The 18071-nt window shown below is 31.0% G+C and overlaps 2 protein-coding genes across 2 annotated transcripts; both read left to right on the forward strand.

The window, feature by feature from the left end:
• Positions 1–547: 547 nt before the first annotated feature.
• On the forward strand, positions 548–1601 carry LOC140040859 (uncharacterized). The gene is made up of 2 exons (XM_072087104.1): positions 548–711; positions 1003–1601. Exons 1-2 carry the CDS (start codon positions 552–554, stop codon positions 1362–1364), a joined length of 522 nt encoding a protein of 173 aa, XP_071943205.1. The 5' UTR covers positions 548–551; the 3' UTR covers positions 1365–1601.
• A 6225-nt stretch (positions 1602–7826) lies between these two features.
• Positions 7827–17896, forward strand: LOC140039411 (uncharacterized). Its single transcript, XM_072085011.1, has 20 exons — positions 7827–7870; positions 8205–8219; positions 8399–8913; positions 9053–9076; positions 9248–9404; positions 9723–9823; positions 10010–10089; positions 10267–10354; positions 10707–10762; positions 11086–11173; positions 11748–11929; positions 12264–12365; positions 12671–12850; positions 13179–13442; positions 13918–14124; positions 14608–14769; positions 14983–15294; positions 15814–15876; positions 16229–16448; positions 16796–17896. Exons 1-20 carry the CDS (start codon positions 7827–7829, stop codon positions 17164–17166), a joined length of 3231 nt encoding a protein of 1076 aa, XP_071941112.1. The 3' UTR covers positions 17167–17896.
• Positions 17897–18071: the final 175 nt, after the last annotated feature.

Consider the following 18071-nt stretch of genomic DNA (forward strand, 5'->3'; position numbering starts at 1 on the left):
ATTTCTATCTTAGGAAGATATTATAAAGAGTTTTATAACAAACTTTATTATTTCATCGGTAGATTTTTAACTTTACGCGCGGTAGAAGTCATTTCCTGGTTTACGGTAAGGTGTAAACCTCGGTTTAATACCTTTAGTAGAGCCTCTTTATTTGATTTAGGTATCATTAACACATGGAACTCATTACCCTTTCACATTGTTTCAAGCCCAACACTTAACACTTTCAAGCAAAAATATGACACACACATAAACAGTAGGAGAGGAGGCAGCCTCTACGAGTAAATACAGTTTGACATTATCCCGAAAGAAACTTTCCAGATTAAACGCATATTGGTCTTGTGACGCATTATTGATAAATTAAATGTATCCTGATGTTATGGCTAGGTTATACAAAAAAATGCATGCTGTAACAGGCACAGCAGATCTCAAGCCATGTTTAAGTACATAACTAGAATTGAGTAAAATGAATTAAGTAGTGACCAAAAATGTGCTTCTGATTATAGATGATACAGCTCCTCAAGAAAAACTTAAAGGACATCTGCCAAAAATGGATGAAACATGTTGCTTTTAACTTATGTGTTCTATCCACCGATCGTTTGGAGAAGGTCCTCTTGCACAAACTTGATGACTGCCTAAAGTCAACTGGATGTCGACATCATGATCGAATGGATAATTCCAAAATTAGGCGTTTGTTTGGAGAGGAAATTTCAGGTACTGCTTAAAATCACTCTTAAAACAAAAATATTTTAAATACCTGTAGGGCAAAACGCCATCCGGAAAATATCCATGACTTTCTATTACATGTCGAGGCTAAATACAGAATTAAACGTCCAAGTTAAAGTATAGTATCTTTTTTTCAAAACGTTTGAGCAGCAATCTTTTAAACTTGTCACCGTTAAACAATTATCATGGGGCTGCAGTTATACATTATGTCAAGGGTTAAAACAATCTAATCAAATAGAATAAAAAGCTTGGTTTTATAACAGCAACAATTTCTTTTAGTCTGCCAAGTCACTGATGCTCAAGGAACCTCAAATGTTCCAGGATTTCTGCGAAATCTCATTGGTGTCTATAAAGATATCTTTTCACCTATCCTGCCATTTGAAATCATGACAGAGGTTTGTGTTCTCCTTGATCCTCCACAACCACGTGCTAATGACTGGCGTAGTGTAGCATGTAAGGTTGGCTATGATCATTATATCAACTACTTGATGGTCATGATGAAAAGTCCGACTATGGCTGTAATGCATGGATGTTATGAGAAAGGTTGGTCATTGGAAGACTTCGAAAAGTGTATGATTGACATACAACGTCATGATGTTGCAAGTTTGATCAATAAATATCTTTCTACTAAAGAGGAATGAACATGCATAACAAACCAGAATGCTCTTTGTCGATATGATTTTTCAGACTAATTTTATATTTTAGAACAATTACAGTATTGGTAAGAAGTCAGAGTTTATGTCATAAAGTGAAAATACATAATGACATGAAGAAGATATTAATAAGATAACTAAAAATAATAACAAATAGCAACAACCTAAACACATGTTATCATTAGCATGATCATGTGATATATTTTCATTAAATTTGTTTAGACTTTTGGGGCCCACATGAAAATGAGGAACCAGTTTTTTTTCATAATTGTTTTTATTATCTACACTATGTGGTTAGCTGTGTTGGTTTAGTTTAAAATGATATTATAATTATGTCATTTTCATATTTGTATTTGAAAACTGAAATTGAAATTGGTATAAACAAGTAACAGTAATTACTTTATCGGTGTTTCGACATTATTTTATATGTGACATAACATAACCATTTATTATGTTGAGGTTTTAGTGTTTTGTAACAAATAGGCATTTATTCCATGACATACTGTACGTACTGTTTAATTGTTTTGGACTTTTAAATTAATTGCACTTTTCTCCTAAACTTCACATATGGTTTTTTGTACCTCAGAAATTATTTTTCTGTGTATATTGTGTAGCAAGATGCAAGAGAATTTACATATTATTTTATCGTATTTCTAGTACTAATCAAAAGTTTAATTAAATAGTATAGTAGTATAATAATCAATGTATCCTCAAAACTCTTTACAAAGTGTATTTATTTACATTTGAACAATGCATATTATAGTATTTCTTCATCTGCAATGATGCCACATATTTGGTGGGTTTTTTTTTATGAATGTTTGTAGTTAAGTTGCACAACATTTTAGTCTTTCATTTACGTATTTATCGTTTTTAAAAAATCCATTAATGTATGATATAATTGGTAGAAAAATATTACCCATGAAACTGATGTCATTTTGTTGTAGAGAGTCTGACGGATTCGAGTCTGACCTGCTTCCCGTTTTAAGATATTAATGACACCAACATCCAGAAGTTAACAAGTTTCCTTTAATTTCTTGATATTAACCATTTATCATCAATTATTAACATAACATTAACATATGTTTTCTACTAATCCAGTATGTCTAATGTCCAGTAAGTATTCATTCAATAGGCATTCACCATTTTTTAAGTTGGATCCTTTTTTTCTCTTAATTTTTTATAATATTCTATATAGGCCTAACAGTTTTATTTTTTATTATAACATAAATGTTTAATATATCCTTTATGTTATGCTTGAATTCAGTTTACAAAGTACTATCCAAGGGTGTAGGCTAATGAGATAGGGGCACTAGTTTAAAAAAAGATTGAATAATATATGAGGGGGTATCTGAAAATAATATATGTATTGGTCACAAAGAATATAAGATAATAAATAGAATTGAAGAAGTAGTACCTGATTGAAACTTGTAATAAACAAATAATTAAAGTTATTGTTTGTTTTTTTTATTATTTGTTGTCGTATCTACCTCGTCCCTATTATCACACTATGTTCTCATACCGACAAGGAACCCTTATTAATAAGTCGTCAGTAAAATTGTGTAGGTCTAGTTTTGTTATTTTATTGACATGATTTTAAAAAGTCTTTAATTTTTCACTTTTTGTAAAGTGGATTGCCTGATAACAAATCTGATAAAACACAATGACACAAGAGTCTTTTTGAAAAATAAATATTTGAGTGTATGGCGTGGGCAGATACTAAAAAACATTCATATTCAATGATAAAAGGAATAAGAAAATTGCTTTTACAGGGAACTATCACTTGAATATAATGGGTTTCACGGTCTGTAGCTAACGCAGTATACGCCCATTTGTTTTATTATCAAACATCTATTGACAATTTCTTGTTAAAAATGTGTAAATCTCCTTGTAATAGTCTATAATTATACTAATTCATCGATCTAAGCTCCTAAAAGCACCCCTGTTGGCATACCATACCGGTACTGAAATGTATAAATGGACTCATTCATATTGATGAATAATAAACATTTTCCTAAAATATAAGTTTGAAAAAAGAGATTCGTGATTTTAATATTTAATAAAGTCATTAATATAAAACCCCTATGCATGGACTGTACCATTTTTCGGAACATAGTTTTATAACATACTCTACCAAGTTTAACCTATAAATGGAACCCATATGGATTTGCCAAGGGTAACTTCTGAATTCTCTATGAGCTGTACATTCCGTTTATTGGAGATACATGGATACCTGATTGAAATTGCTCAAATATTTCTGAAAGACATTGTACTGTATAGTAATAGTATTATTCCCCTTCCACACCTCTTTGAATTAAATCCGCCCTGATAGGCTCTTATGTACAGGATTTCAAAGCAATAATCACACTTATATTTTTCAAACAGTATAATCTATTATATTGAATAAAAATATCTATTATAAACAATTTGCCGTTCGTATGCCATGTCGTTATTTAGATGAGAAAAACAGGTCAAAGGTTAAAATTACAGAAAAATAGGTGTTTCAGTCACTTTTTGAAAACAATGTTGCATTATGGCAAGTATAAACATATATATTGTGAACAATTTGACACCAAAATTGGCTCCTTACGACAAATATTTATTAATTTATGTTTTTATAACCTTATTCAATTATGTCAAAGGTTAATAACCACACTTCCGGTCATTTTCAAGCAATATCATCTGTTACACTGAATATAAATGTATATCTTGGGAACAATTTGCTCCTATTTTTAATTCTCTCCGACCTGCCGTTACTTAGATACAGCAAAAAGAGGTCAAAGGTCAAAATTGCTAACAATGGGGTTTCCGGTCAATTTTACAAAGAAAGTTCTGTTAGAGCTAATATAAACATATACATTGTGAACAATTTGACACCAAAATTATCTCACTACGTCTAGAATTTCCAGAGATATAGCATGTTTTTATATTGGTCAATTTTGAACTTTGACCCTTATATCTCGAAAACGCTTCCTATCCTGATCGATTACCTTCCATATTCGTAATCTACAGAAAATTCTGGTCTAGAAAAGTTGGATGGCAATTTGTCCCCTTTCGGGTGGTGATATCCCCACCTCCTGCCACTGGTATCTTCAGCTTTAGCTTGCATCATTTAATATACCATTTTTCTGTCCAAAAAAATCTTTACGTTGTGGTGCGATGTTGCGTGTGTTTTAAAGAGAATTCCCAGGCTTGATCAGTATTGTTTAGTGTACATTTGCCACCTGCGTTATATCTAAATTAAGCCTTCTTTTCTCCCTAATATACATTATAAATAGACTGATATTACGGGAATAATATATATACTTTGTATATATACTTAATAAATATATATATATAATATATATACTTAATATATATACTTTATATATATATATATATATATATATACTTTATAATATTTCCGGGAAGTCCCCCACACCGTTTTCGAAACCAATAGAGTATTTCTGACTGACAATGGTCTGAATAAAATAAAGAAAGATAGTTCTGTCACCTTGCCAATACATATGAACCATGAAACCATTGATAACTATCTATATTATGGTCTGTGGGCTCATAAAATGCTGCTGCTATTCATTGGTTTTGCTCATTGCACGTTATTCATCTAGCTTAGAAAGATATATATATACAAATTGCTTGATTTCAGTATAAATATCTTATGGCGTTTTCCTTATAAATAAAATAACCGGTAAGTAGATTTGAAATTTTAATATTTACATTTTTGATTATGATCATCATTGTTTAGAACGTCTCTAAAGACGATTATTTTGCTTCAATGTACTTCAAATTGTAGACAAAAATTGATTGTTAGACATACAATACTCTACATACATGATTACAGTTGACTTTATATTTTTATTTATATACTCATGATATAACAAGTCTATTGCAAAATAATTATTTGGTAAAACTTACTTCATCGAGATAACCATTAGGAGACTACATTGAAATAATTAATTTATAATTTTTTTTTTTTAATTTTAAACGACTCTGTGTTATACATGCATCTTTTGACTTCATAAATCCCGCATTTCTTTTGTTTTTATTGATATTTTTTTAGTTTTCATATGTATATTTTTCAATATTGATGTTTTTTATACTATGTTCATGTTGAGATGCCAAATAAAATGAAATGAAAAAAAAACCAAGACACATGGTGGTATCATAATTATTTCTAAAAAATGCTTTCTCTCTAACTATAATGTTACACATATAGGCTAGTTTGTCTGCCTACAAGTTTCTAATTCAGAAACAACATTTTAAATTTTAAAGGTTGAACATTTTAAAAGAAGATAGATGTACCAACAAATATATTTTCAATTAATTAGGCATATTAAATTGAAGTACTGTACTTGTAATGGCATTTAATTTTGAAACCGAGGCAGAAGGCAGCAGGAAGAAAGAAAAGAAGAAAAAACGGTAATTATGTGTTAATTATGTATGCCTCGCTATAAAAATAGTAGTAGGCCTAAATAGAAAGTATGAACAATTAAATGATAAATATTGTGGTCTAGATGTCAATATTATTAGTAAGACAATTAAATAATTGATGCTGTTTTGTAAAGTATCATTATACAAATAATTAATTAATACTGTATTAACATGTATTAATCATTGTATATACTAAAAATATTTTAAACAATTCAATATTGGTCAATTAATGGAAATTTGAATTCTTTTGGCAATATATATGTATACACATTAACATTAACCTACTTAACGATCCATCATTGCAGTCACGAGTGTTGAGTTATTGTTACTAAACTAGAATCGGGTAAAAACTGATTTCGGTATAAAAGATAGTGAAAGTACATTTACCCTGCTAACACCTTAACAAATATAATTGTATTGATCATATGTACGGTATGCTATCTTTAATACGCTTGGCCACTTTTTACAACCAGTTCGAATTTCCCTTTTTTCATTTTGATCCATTACCATAACAACATAATAAGCCTATATAAAAAAAATAGTACGGTGAATTATCTATTACCATAGTTTCTACATTGTATTTAAAAACAAGTGCCCCAATACTAGGCTACAGTGAGCATCGAATTCCATTTCCTTGCTTATATATTGTAGTCTGTGAAAATTTTACAGCCATACCTGCTCAAAACTTAGTAATAATTGTACGACAATGTATTCGTCGGGATATTTAGAAAACAACACATTCAGTCAGCATAATGTTCCTTCTCTCTGATATAACCTAAAGTAGTTCAATACTTTATTTTTACAGAGTTTCTACCTCAATCCCAGAATTGGAGTAAGTATGCTGTAACTATACTTAATGCCTTTAATATTAAAGTAAAACTTATGCTAATACCATGTAGAATCATGATGATTATTTTGTTGGTAATTTCAAACTGAATGGTTCTTTGATAGAAATAAACTGATAAGCAGTTAATTTTATCACATTTATTTTCACTCCAGTAATGGTTATTACTTTAAAAAATACTAAATGCAAGCATTTCATTGTTTTGACATTGTTAAATTTTTAGTATAATATAAGAAACGTTTCTATCATTATTACAAGGTACGAAATACAATAATAAAAAATACATAGAACAAATTGTATAGAATACAAGAAAAAATAAAGTAATAATAGGATGAGTAAAAATGATTGTCAATATATAATGGATTGTAAACAATTCAGAATTATTTATACATTATATCTATGTAAACATTACTGATGAAAGTTAAATCTTTTTTACAGAGAATGGAGAAGCCAAGAACTAGAGTAAATATCAACTTAGAATATTTTAATACTTTACTTTCAAAGTGTGAAATTTACTCATTATATGTCAGTACAAAAATCATATTCTAATCTAGATTGCTATGAAACTATTAGCATAACAACGTCAAATGGCATTCACGAACTTTCTACACTATTTAGTGCTTAGGCAAATTTAAACATTATTGTCTAAAAGAAGAAATGTTGTTTGCCAAATTATAACATGTTGACGACTTTTAAATCGCGAACAAAGTTTCAAATCGAACAAAAATCAGTTTAAATAAAAATAATAAGCTACTGTACTAAACAATATAGGATGAAAAATAACAAAATACTGTATTTTATAGTCCAATTGTATCTAAATAATAGAATATCAGACATTAATTATGTACACATACTAATGAACCATTTAAATTATCTTTACAGAAAAGAGGGAAAATTTAAAAAGTAAGTATATTTTTTACTGTTTACAATAATTAGTGTGAAATTTAAAAGTACCTTCAAAGGTGGCTTACTGTAAATCGTATAAAAATATATAATGGAAATGCCTTTTATATGCACTGCATTAAAATATTCCTAAACTTCCTAATGCATAAGAATATTTTTTTTTAATTAAAAAGCTGCTACAGCTGTGTAAATAATAAAAACACCTTATAATATAACTTACGACAGTCAAACAATACAGAACTAATTATTAGACATTAATTACTAACCTACTAATAATGAAACTTCATTTTTATAGACTACAAAGAAAAATCTCTGAGACGTAAGTAACACTTAAACTATCTGTTTAACTTAAACTATGTCACTCTAAAGTAGCACTGTAGTATAATGAAATATAACTTCATGAATAAACGTGCATAATGACAAACTCAACAAAATAAAATTGCATATAAATACTATCTAAATCTTGGGAATTGGTATTGAATGTATGTCCCACAAGGCGAAACGCAAGCGTGTTAACCAATAAAAAGCGTCAGTTTGATTAGTCAATCGCTCGTAAATGGTCAAATTACTTACGTTGCACTTACGTCCTTGTATTGCTCCGTAGTGTTATTGTGTAATTACACATACTAATAGATCATAATAATTTGTTTCAGGGAACAGAGAAGAGGGTAAGTAATACACTAATTATCTAATAATATTAGTTTAAAATATTATTTAAAACATGTGAAATTTAATGTTAAACAGTTTTAGTACAGTAGTATAATAGTGAATTATACTTTATGGTTGAACTTGTATATAAAAAACATAACAAAATAATCATTAAATTTAAACTGTTTTCTATGAGCAGGGATGAGTTTTGGTCGGTGATTGATAAAATTTCAAGTGAAATTGCAGTTTATGATCTACAGATGCTGAAGGTCGCCCTCTATGACATAATAAAAAACAAAAATGAATTAGATGCAGCATCAGCTAATACTTTGTTCAGACTATTACATTCAGAAGGTTACATTGAAATTGGTCATGTTGTTAACTGTGATCTATTATTTGAAGTATTTGATGTAACAGGACTTCAAATACTACTTAAAATGCTCTCCAAGAAATATCACAGACGGAATCAGGCAAACAAAATCACAGGCTACAGACGGATGCTAGTTAAACTCGGCAGATCATTGAATAGTCAACAGGTGGACATTCTTGCAAAACTCTTCAATATTGAAAGAAATCCGAAAAATGCTTGGGATTTAATTAAGAGATTGACTCAAGAAAAGATTGAAAACACTATAGCATCATTGAAGAATGTTGAAGCACTTGTGAAGGGCAAACAAGAATTGAGTCATGTACTTACCATTGTAAGATCATTTGGTATGTAGGCCTATTGCTTCTTTTTTTTCTACCAGGACTGTGGTGGTTGATATAACAAATAACTTTACATTTCATTTTTGATTTTTAAAAAATAGCTCTGAAATCTATAGCAATATTGTTATTGTTTACTTTTTTTCAGTGCAACTGAAGAAACTGAATGACGGTAAATATAACAGTTTAAGAAAATGATGATATAACTTGAACAAAAAAGTGTTTTTTATTTCTCCAAAATCCCTGTTTCAAAATTAGTTTTTCATTGACTCCTTTAATATAGTTTCTGATAAATATAATTCTTAATTCTGTGTATTTGCATTATTTTTTATCAAAATATTAGTTCCCCTTGAGGTTTTGGCAAGAGGTAAAGAGGCTAATGATGCATTTCTTAATGCCATACAAGAAGGCAGCAAACCTATATACCAAACACGTCTAATGCTTGTAGGACAAGAACGTGTTGGGAAAACGAGTCTAACTAAAGCACTCACTGATCAACCGTAAGTACTGTATTTAGGTCTACATTTTTGTTTTATGTTGTGTTTTGCGCAGTTCAAAAACAGAGGTTGATAATAACTATCAATACATAAATGAAACAATTAAACCCTTTCCATAAATATACTACCCAGCCCTTTGAGTAAACAGTACTGCTATTACGGTTTGTCATAGTGTTACTAAATTCGTTATCTGAAAAACAGGCTTCTTGTTCTATTGTTTTAGTGGCACACTACATTGCTATAAACGTTTTTGTTCAATAAGTGTAAGTTTTAAAGGCTTTTTTATGTTATGCATAATATAATTCTTTAAATATTATTTAGGTTTAATGCTACTGAGAAAGTAACTAATGGAATTGAAGCATCATTGTCTTGTACAATTAGTGTTAAACATACTAATAACTGGAAACCAAATGAAAATAAAGGTAGTCTTATAATTAACATCCAAATTCTTAAAAATAAATTCCATGATCAAATAATTATTACATCTAAAAGACCCATTAACTCTAAATACAGAAAGATAATACATTTAAAAAAAAATCTATAACGTAAATTGCTTACCATTCAACAATTTAAAGGTCAATATTGCATACTTTTTTTTTAATTTATAGCAACGGGTGAGGCAAGAAAGGAATATATAAGAACTCTTGCAGAAAGGATGGCACACGACATCTGGAGGAAACAACATGAGGTTAGAAAAATGCCTAGTTTCCCAAATTTCCTATATAAATATATGAAAGAAATATTATTTCAATACAAGTGTTTGCAATACATGTTTTGTGACGATGGAAAGAAGAAACAGTATGAAAATCACAAATTTAAACTTTTAATACCTACCATCTTTATGCTAAATTTTTACAATATACAGAAATTAAAGGAAGATGGACAAGAAAATAAAGAAGTTGGCAGTGTTGCTAGGCCAGAGGAAGAAAATTTATTACCTTATACAAATGAAGGTGAAATATTTGCGTACGGTATTGTAAGACAAGCATTTCTTCAGGAAACATAGTAAATAATGTTATTCTATTTCCTTCCAACGATGGAGTAATAAGGTAGCATGTTTCAAAACAATAACAACATATACAATTGTTTGGGTACAGAGAATTAAATAATATAAGGCCCACGACACAAATGGAACGCATTGGAATAAAGTTTTTTGCAGCTACACAACACCCTAGAAAGCAAATTGTATCATACATTATTACTTTAATTACTAGGACAAGAAAAGATTAGGTTTTAAAAAAAAGACGCCTGGGTGGCGAAATTAGATTGGTGTTTCAATCATATGTACTGCTTTTCTTTTGATAGGGAATGAAGGTAGAGAATTGAACGAAAGACCTGATGTGGAAAATGTGCCAATAAAGGTAAAAAATAAAGACAAACTTCGGGTTTGAAGACAATTGTAATAAAGATGTTGGAAAACATTAATTATTATTGTTGTTAATGTTTTTGTTGTTAATAATAATGTTATTTTTATGGTTGAATATGATGTTGATGATGTGGATGTTGTTTTCCCTCTTCCTTTATTGATCCCACAGAATGAAACTATATAACAAGTAATAATTATACTGTATCATACTGTATCATACTGTTTCATACTGTATTTGATAGATTAATCTACTGTAGTTTTATATAATTTGTTCTATTTTGCTGTTTGCAAACTGTACTTTGATTTAAATAATTATAGAGATTTGGAAGGAAGAAACGGGAATATGAAGAGAAATTTGGTAAGAAAATTCTATTTGAAGGGACAGCAGAAATTCAACCAAAAGCATGTTTGTTCTTCCTTGTTCTTCCTATCTAGTCAGTGTATTTGACACCGCTTTTGTGAACACAATGATGTAAAACATTATTTTAAAGATTCGTTTCAGATTGTTTTAAATTTTTTTAAACAATGAATTCGAAACGCTGAAAAAATTCTAAAAATTGTAATATAAAATATCCTTAGTAAAACAAAATATTTTTGTAATGAATTTAAAAAGCCTAAACATCTACTAATTGTACATTTCACAATTCACTAATGAATGAAAGATAAATTAAAAAGACGCTCAAAGTAAACAAGTAATACGACTGAAAATGATGTATTTATGAATTTTCAAATTATTCCTTTCTTTTACTTTATTTAGCCTCATTTACACAATTACGTTACATTACTAAAAATGCAATCCACTCAAAAGGAAGAATTCAGCAATACATTAATTCAAATGGATAATTTCGTACCTTTATGTGGTAAAATCTTTCGTAATAAGACACTGTAAGCAAACAATTCACTTACGGGAACAGTAGGCCTACCAGTAATAAAATATTTGTGATAATAATATAAGCTATGTTTATTGGGCATTATCATAGGCCTAACATCGGATATTCAAGAAGAAGTATTTGAACTTGTTGAACACATTCTCGGAGAAAAGAAAAAAGACGGAGAGACGGATGTGTTGATAGAGAGTAAAGAGTTACAAGAGGCAATTGATGATCTGACTCTCAGCATTTGGGATTTTGCTGGACAAGATCTGTATTACATTACACATCAGGTAGAATATAGATATTATTATAAGGTCACAACCCACAAAAAAATTCTTTAAATTTACCGCTTAAATGGGTCACACAATATCATCAACTTGAAGATCTAACATCTAGGAGTAGTTACATTTTGAAGGGGAAGGATAAGGCCAAGGTTACAATCCACAAAACTCAAATTATTTAAAAGAAACACTTCCCTCTGCAACATTGAACCTGTTTCCACTCATGAAATGGACTAGACTCATTAAACCAAACTTATCATCGAGTTTTCACTATCTTCAATATTAAATAGTCACTCTCAGTTTTTGAAGACATCATTTATTTATTTCTTTGGTTTGTCGACAGATGTTTCTGGTATCTCGTGCTATTTACATCATCTGTTTCAATCTCTGCCATGACCTCAATGCACCATCAAGAGTAAAGTTTTTTCATAGAGATTATGGAAAGGTAACCAACAGATATTTAAAATTATGGTTTGATATGTATTCACATGCACTAATAAGGAAGGATTAGTATTATCCGAAAGCTTTTATGTTATTTTATTTGTATCTCTATTGAGATCCAGTTATTGATAACCACAACATTGTAATTTTTTTTAAATAAAAAAGTTAAAAATCAAACAGTAAAAACACATTTTTTCGTATTTATTTTTGGATTGGCCTAAACCAATACACTTTCAATATTGTTCTCTGTTAAATAACGTATGTTTGGTATGATTATCTTGGTAATTGTTTAAATTCTAACTTGTACAGATTTCAGACACTGACCACTACATGACCAACTTGGATCGTGTGGTTTTCTGGGCACAATCAATTTACTCACATACGAGTACGACTAAAAATTCAACCCTGAAGCAGTATTCACCACCAATATTTATCGTTGGCACTCACAGAGAAATCCTTCCAGGCAATGACGAAAAGAAAGAAGCTCTTGTAAGATTTCCCGCTGCCAGTTAAGACTATGTTTTAATTATGCATATTAAATACAATTTAACTTTTAAACATATTATTTTTATTTTTCATACACTTCCAACAGCGAGTAAGCCCGCCAATTACAGGATGGATAAACAACTTTTTGAATAATTTATCGTGTTTATAAGCCAAGGCCCGTTTGAAGCTTAGGGAGTTGAAAGAGTTGTGAGTTACAATCCTGGCACTAGGTCAGGATTAAACCCGGACCTTAGGATTGGAAGGCAAGCACGTTAACCACCAAGCTACAGCTCCACTACAAATTATTAAAATAATGTTATTTGGTTTTCAGACTGAAGAGAAGTTTTCACTGATAAGAGAAGCATTTAAGGGTAAACCATACGAACACCATATTGTGTGTAAGTATTATGCCCTTGACAACAGCGTCCTATCAGAATTTGATATTTTATCAATTTTTAAGCTTAGACGTCATATCACAGAGGTAGCTAAGAACGAACCATATATGGGAGAGAGGATGCCCATAAGTTGGTTGAATTTTATGGGTGAAATTGAGCAATTACGTGACCAGCATAAGCACTCAATTAACTTCAAACAGGCAAGTAATTATGGTCATGTAGACTAGACTAGAACTACCTAGTCCAAGAGCATTAAATCAAAATAAGCCCTAAACCTGGACATTTCTGGTAGCAAACTGATTTTTATCTTAAGGTGTGTTACATGAATACGTCTGATTAACGTACTAAAGGTCCTCGTTGATACAAAATTATAATTAAATGCTCTTGGCTTAACCCCTGTGTCTCACTAAAACAAAAGTAGGCCTACAGCACATGTCAAACAAGCAAACATTGTTTCTTGAATCCCATACAATACGAAAACAAACTAGATATTAATCGGTTCTCTACTATCATTTAAGATTATTTCAAATCTCAGGAATAAATGAATTGACCGAGCATTGGATTGTATAGTTATTTATTATCATCTCATTCTAATCTGAAATTAATATTCATGATCTGAGTTATATGACTAATGACAAATATAGGTATTTAGTTTATTAATATTTTTAATTTCAGGTAACTAAACTAGCTTTCAAGTGTCATATTGACAAAGATGATCAATTGTTTGTTATGTTACATTTTTACCACGACCTTGGTAATATTGTTTACTACGGAGAACGGGACACACCAAATAGCCCCCTGAATGACATCATCATTCTTATACCACAATGGCTGATTTACATTTTCAAGCTAGTTATCACAGTTAAAGATCCTTCGGAACAAGTATGAGGTTTTTTTTTATGTTTGAGTTTACCATTAACGATTTAAAATGTTTTCATAGTAGAATGTTATGATCATGGTGCGAATTTTATAGTTACACATCTTGGCCTACCGAGTAATAGTATTTTTATGGTAGGCCTAGAGTACATTGTAAGAGGAGGGTAGAACACATTCTGGAATTCAATCACGACTGCAATGATGCGATTTAATTTCTAGCCGGGAAAAAATCTAATAGTGAACAAAGACCATGTTTCCGCAGCCAAAACAAAAATTATTGGTTTAATGTTTTAACCAATCAGGTAATTACTTAAGAGATAATGTGCGCATGATCAATCATTACCAAACAACCGATAATTATCCGATTTGAATTATCGGTTAATTTTTCTCGAGTAGAATCGGTTAAATCCCTTTCCACCGGCAGTTCGGTCACACGGCCTAAATAGTTGGTGGCACCTTTACTGTTATTGTTTTGTTTGTTTTTTGTAGTATGCAGAGTTTAGAAGCTCTTGGAAAAAGCTTGATGAAGAGGGTCTCCTAGAGGAGAGACTACTTAGACGTATGTGGCATGACTGTTTAAAGCAATTTGAAGCATTAATACAGCTGATGCAGAAATTTGACTTGCTATGTGTCAAGACTCAATCTTCTCAGGTACAACTTAATTGCAGTTATTGGTTTTATTTAATTAATTTTGTTTGATTATTTGTCTTTGCAGTTCATTATTATTAGTACTATATTGCAGAAATATAAACACACAATCTGAATGTTCATATGTTTGGATTATGAAACCCTTTGCATTTTAGTAAAACCATTTATTATAGCCTTTTACCAGCAATTAATTTCAATCTTTAAACTTTTCAAAAGACAAAATGTACAAAAGTTGATCGTCTCTTCTATGTGCCATCATTGCTGAAGAAGAACCAAGGTGATGAAATGGCGTCACTTGACAAACTGACAAAGTCAAAGACTGCTTCAGTTCTGTACGTTGACTTTAATGGTTTTCTACCTGAAGGACTGTACTATCGGCTGGTAGTAAGAATCGTACATTGGTCACAACAGAGGTCACTTAATAAAGGATATAATCCTAGGCTCTTTTACCAGCAGGTGAAAGTATACATTGATCAGAATCATGATGCAATCATCCGGATTCTACCTGAAAGAAGATCTTGTATCCAGGTAGGCTATCAGTGTATTCGTGTCCTTAAAACAAGTTTATTTGTTTGTTTGTCATCATCGCCCGAATTTCTATTTTTGTCCTTTAATTAGCTTTAAGTTAATTAGAATAAATTTAGACTCAGACAAATAATGAGGTTACTAAAATATAAGCAAATATAAATTATTTGAATTTCAAAATATGTATTAGGCCTACAAAAACGTGAGACCAAGGCAATCTAACAACAGGATGCTGACTCCGTTAGATCAAAGGTTTTATCTGTGGTTGCGACATGATCAGTTCCACGCAACTAAAGAGAAACTGGAGAATAATGTACTTGGTAGTGTAACCGCAACTAGTATAAATTTTGCCGCAGCCAATCATAAGATCAAAGGACTGTTATAAGTTCCTACCTTGACAAGACAAACTCGGCTTCATGTTGTTAGATTGCCTTGACAAACAACCACACGAAATGTATTAGTTAATTTTGATTGAGAATTGTATTGTTCAAGTTTCAATCATATTTTTATTATCTGCTGTAGGTGATTATTTACAGGCTTAAAGTTGATGAAGATGAAGAACCATCACCAAGTGTCTGCAAAGACGTAAGTGCTGAATTATAATAAGTAGGTTTATGCGTTGACACAACTGCAAACATTTATTTTTTAGATCGTCAAACTGCACAAAATTCCAAATATAAATATTTCTAGATTATTATTATATATAAGATATAGACTTGCCCCAAGTATGTAGTTATTGTCTTTTATTATGCTAGATCACAAGTCGGCGTTTCGATTTTTGTCTGAAAATGTGAGCTTTTACCATTTTAACTCCATTTTATGTGTATTGCTTGTTATCTTTTCTTGTTGTCTTGTAAACATATTGTTGACAATTATTAGTTTGACCAAATAAAATGAATGAATTGATTGTACATGTTAATATATTTCTGATTTACAGATACTAAAACTCATTGAGGAAAATCTACTGGACATTAATCACAAGTGGTCGAAACGTGTTGTTTTTAACTTCTGTGTCCTGTGCAGCGTCTGTCCTATGAAGAACATCCACTTGCACAAACTTAACGATTGCCTAGAGTCAACGCCTCGATGTGGGACGGCTGCTGGAATGAATACTTCCAAAATTAGACGTTTATTTGGAAAAGTTGAAGCAAATCCAGGTACGATAGGAATTAAAGCACTCCCAGTGACATTTAGATAGGGATGAAAGGAGGGAGAGATCGGAGAGTTGTTAATTAATGCCATCTTGCCACTTGCATTTTTTTAGCATTACATATCATTTCTCCTTTCTGAACATAATAAGTAAATTGGCTATAATAAAATGGGTCTCAAAGAAAAAAACACTGGTTCCTTCATTAATAGTCATAATCATCTAACCGGAAAGATTTTAAATTATTAAAGATGAGGATCTGAGAGTTCCATTTTGATTGAACCCTATATTTTTTCTTATGAACAGACAAAAGGATGGAAAGCACAACATAATTAGCAACCATTTGTATTATTACAGGCTGTCCAGTCACTGCTACTCAAGTAATCCCCAAGGTTCCAGGGTTTTTGAGATTTCTCATTGGCGTATATAAAGACATACCGTCACCTATCCTTCCATTTGAAGTCATGACAGAGGTTTGCGTTCTTCTGGACCCTCCACACCCACGTGCTAATGACTGGCGTAGAGTAGCATGTAAGATTGGCTATGATCGTTATATCAACTACTTGATGGACATGATGAGAAGTCCTACTATGTGTGTAATGCAAGGATGGTCTGAGCAAGGTTTGTCGTTGGATGATTTTAAAACGGGTATGATTGAAATTAATCGCCATGATGTTGTATCTTTGATTGAGGAACATCTTACAAAAACAAAGAATTATCCAGTGTAAACGGAACTAGATGATGGGTGAGATGCGATTGTCCACAGTGATAATAATTAAAAGGCGGTATTGTAAACACGGTTTATGAAGCTAATCTGACATTCTGGTTGGTGATCGTGATACACTGTGACTGTGAATGTGGAAATTATATGCTAAATAAATAAATGAGTTTATTGTATGAGTGGTGCTTGGATAGGTAATGTTTGTAAGGTCTCACATGGGGATTTATTAGAATAGAAGGCCATGTCATGATGATGCCTGGCAGGGTTTTTTAATCAGTTTCAGCTAGGCCTAATAGTAGAAAAAAGAGGCAGCAAAGTTTTCGCTTTTAAACGCAGTTATAAATTTGGTGAAACTAATTAATTGAAGAATATTTTTCAACTAAAGAGATACTTTAGTAGTAAAACATCTGGTAGTTGTTGTGCCAGCAATAGTGCTGTTCTTCCTCAGCTTGCCTTGGGATCGGCCTTGCAAACCTGGATCTAGTGGCACAGGAACTGTTAAAATGGAGTGCCATTAAGGTGTTTGGTGACTGGTTCTGTTCCACTATCCACATATTCCACTCGAAATACTAGCATTGCGCCAAGTACACCGATACGGTACATGTCTTTCAAATGACTGGCACCGGTATAGTAATATAGGCGTTTCAAAAGCAGAAAACATTATAAGAAATAATGATAATGATAATAATAATTATACTGTTCTTTATATTGTTATTTAGTTGTATATTTTTGTTGGTTTCATCACCCTTGTTCCAATGTTAGAATGTATTTTTTTATTTTTTTTTTTCTGTTTGTTTATTGTAACAGTAACGTGAAAAAATAAATAATTGTCCTATTTTGCTCGATTTCTACTTGTTTTCGAGATATACGATATACAATTTGACGTTGCAGATATCATATTATACTATGCGC

The sequence above is a fragment of the Antedon mediterranea genome, chromosome 2 (genome assembly GCF_964355755.1).
Source record: "Antedon mediterranea chromosome 2, ecAntMedi1.1, whole genome shotgun sequence".
NCBI lineage: Eukaryota > Metazoa > Echinodermata > Crinoidea > Comatulida > Antedonidae > Antedon > Antedon mediterranea.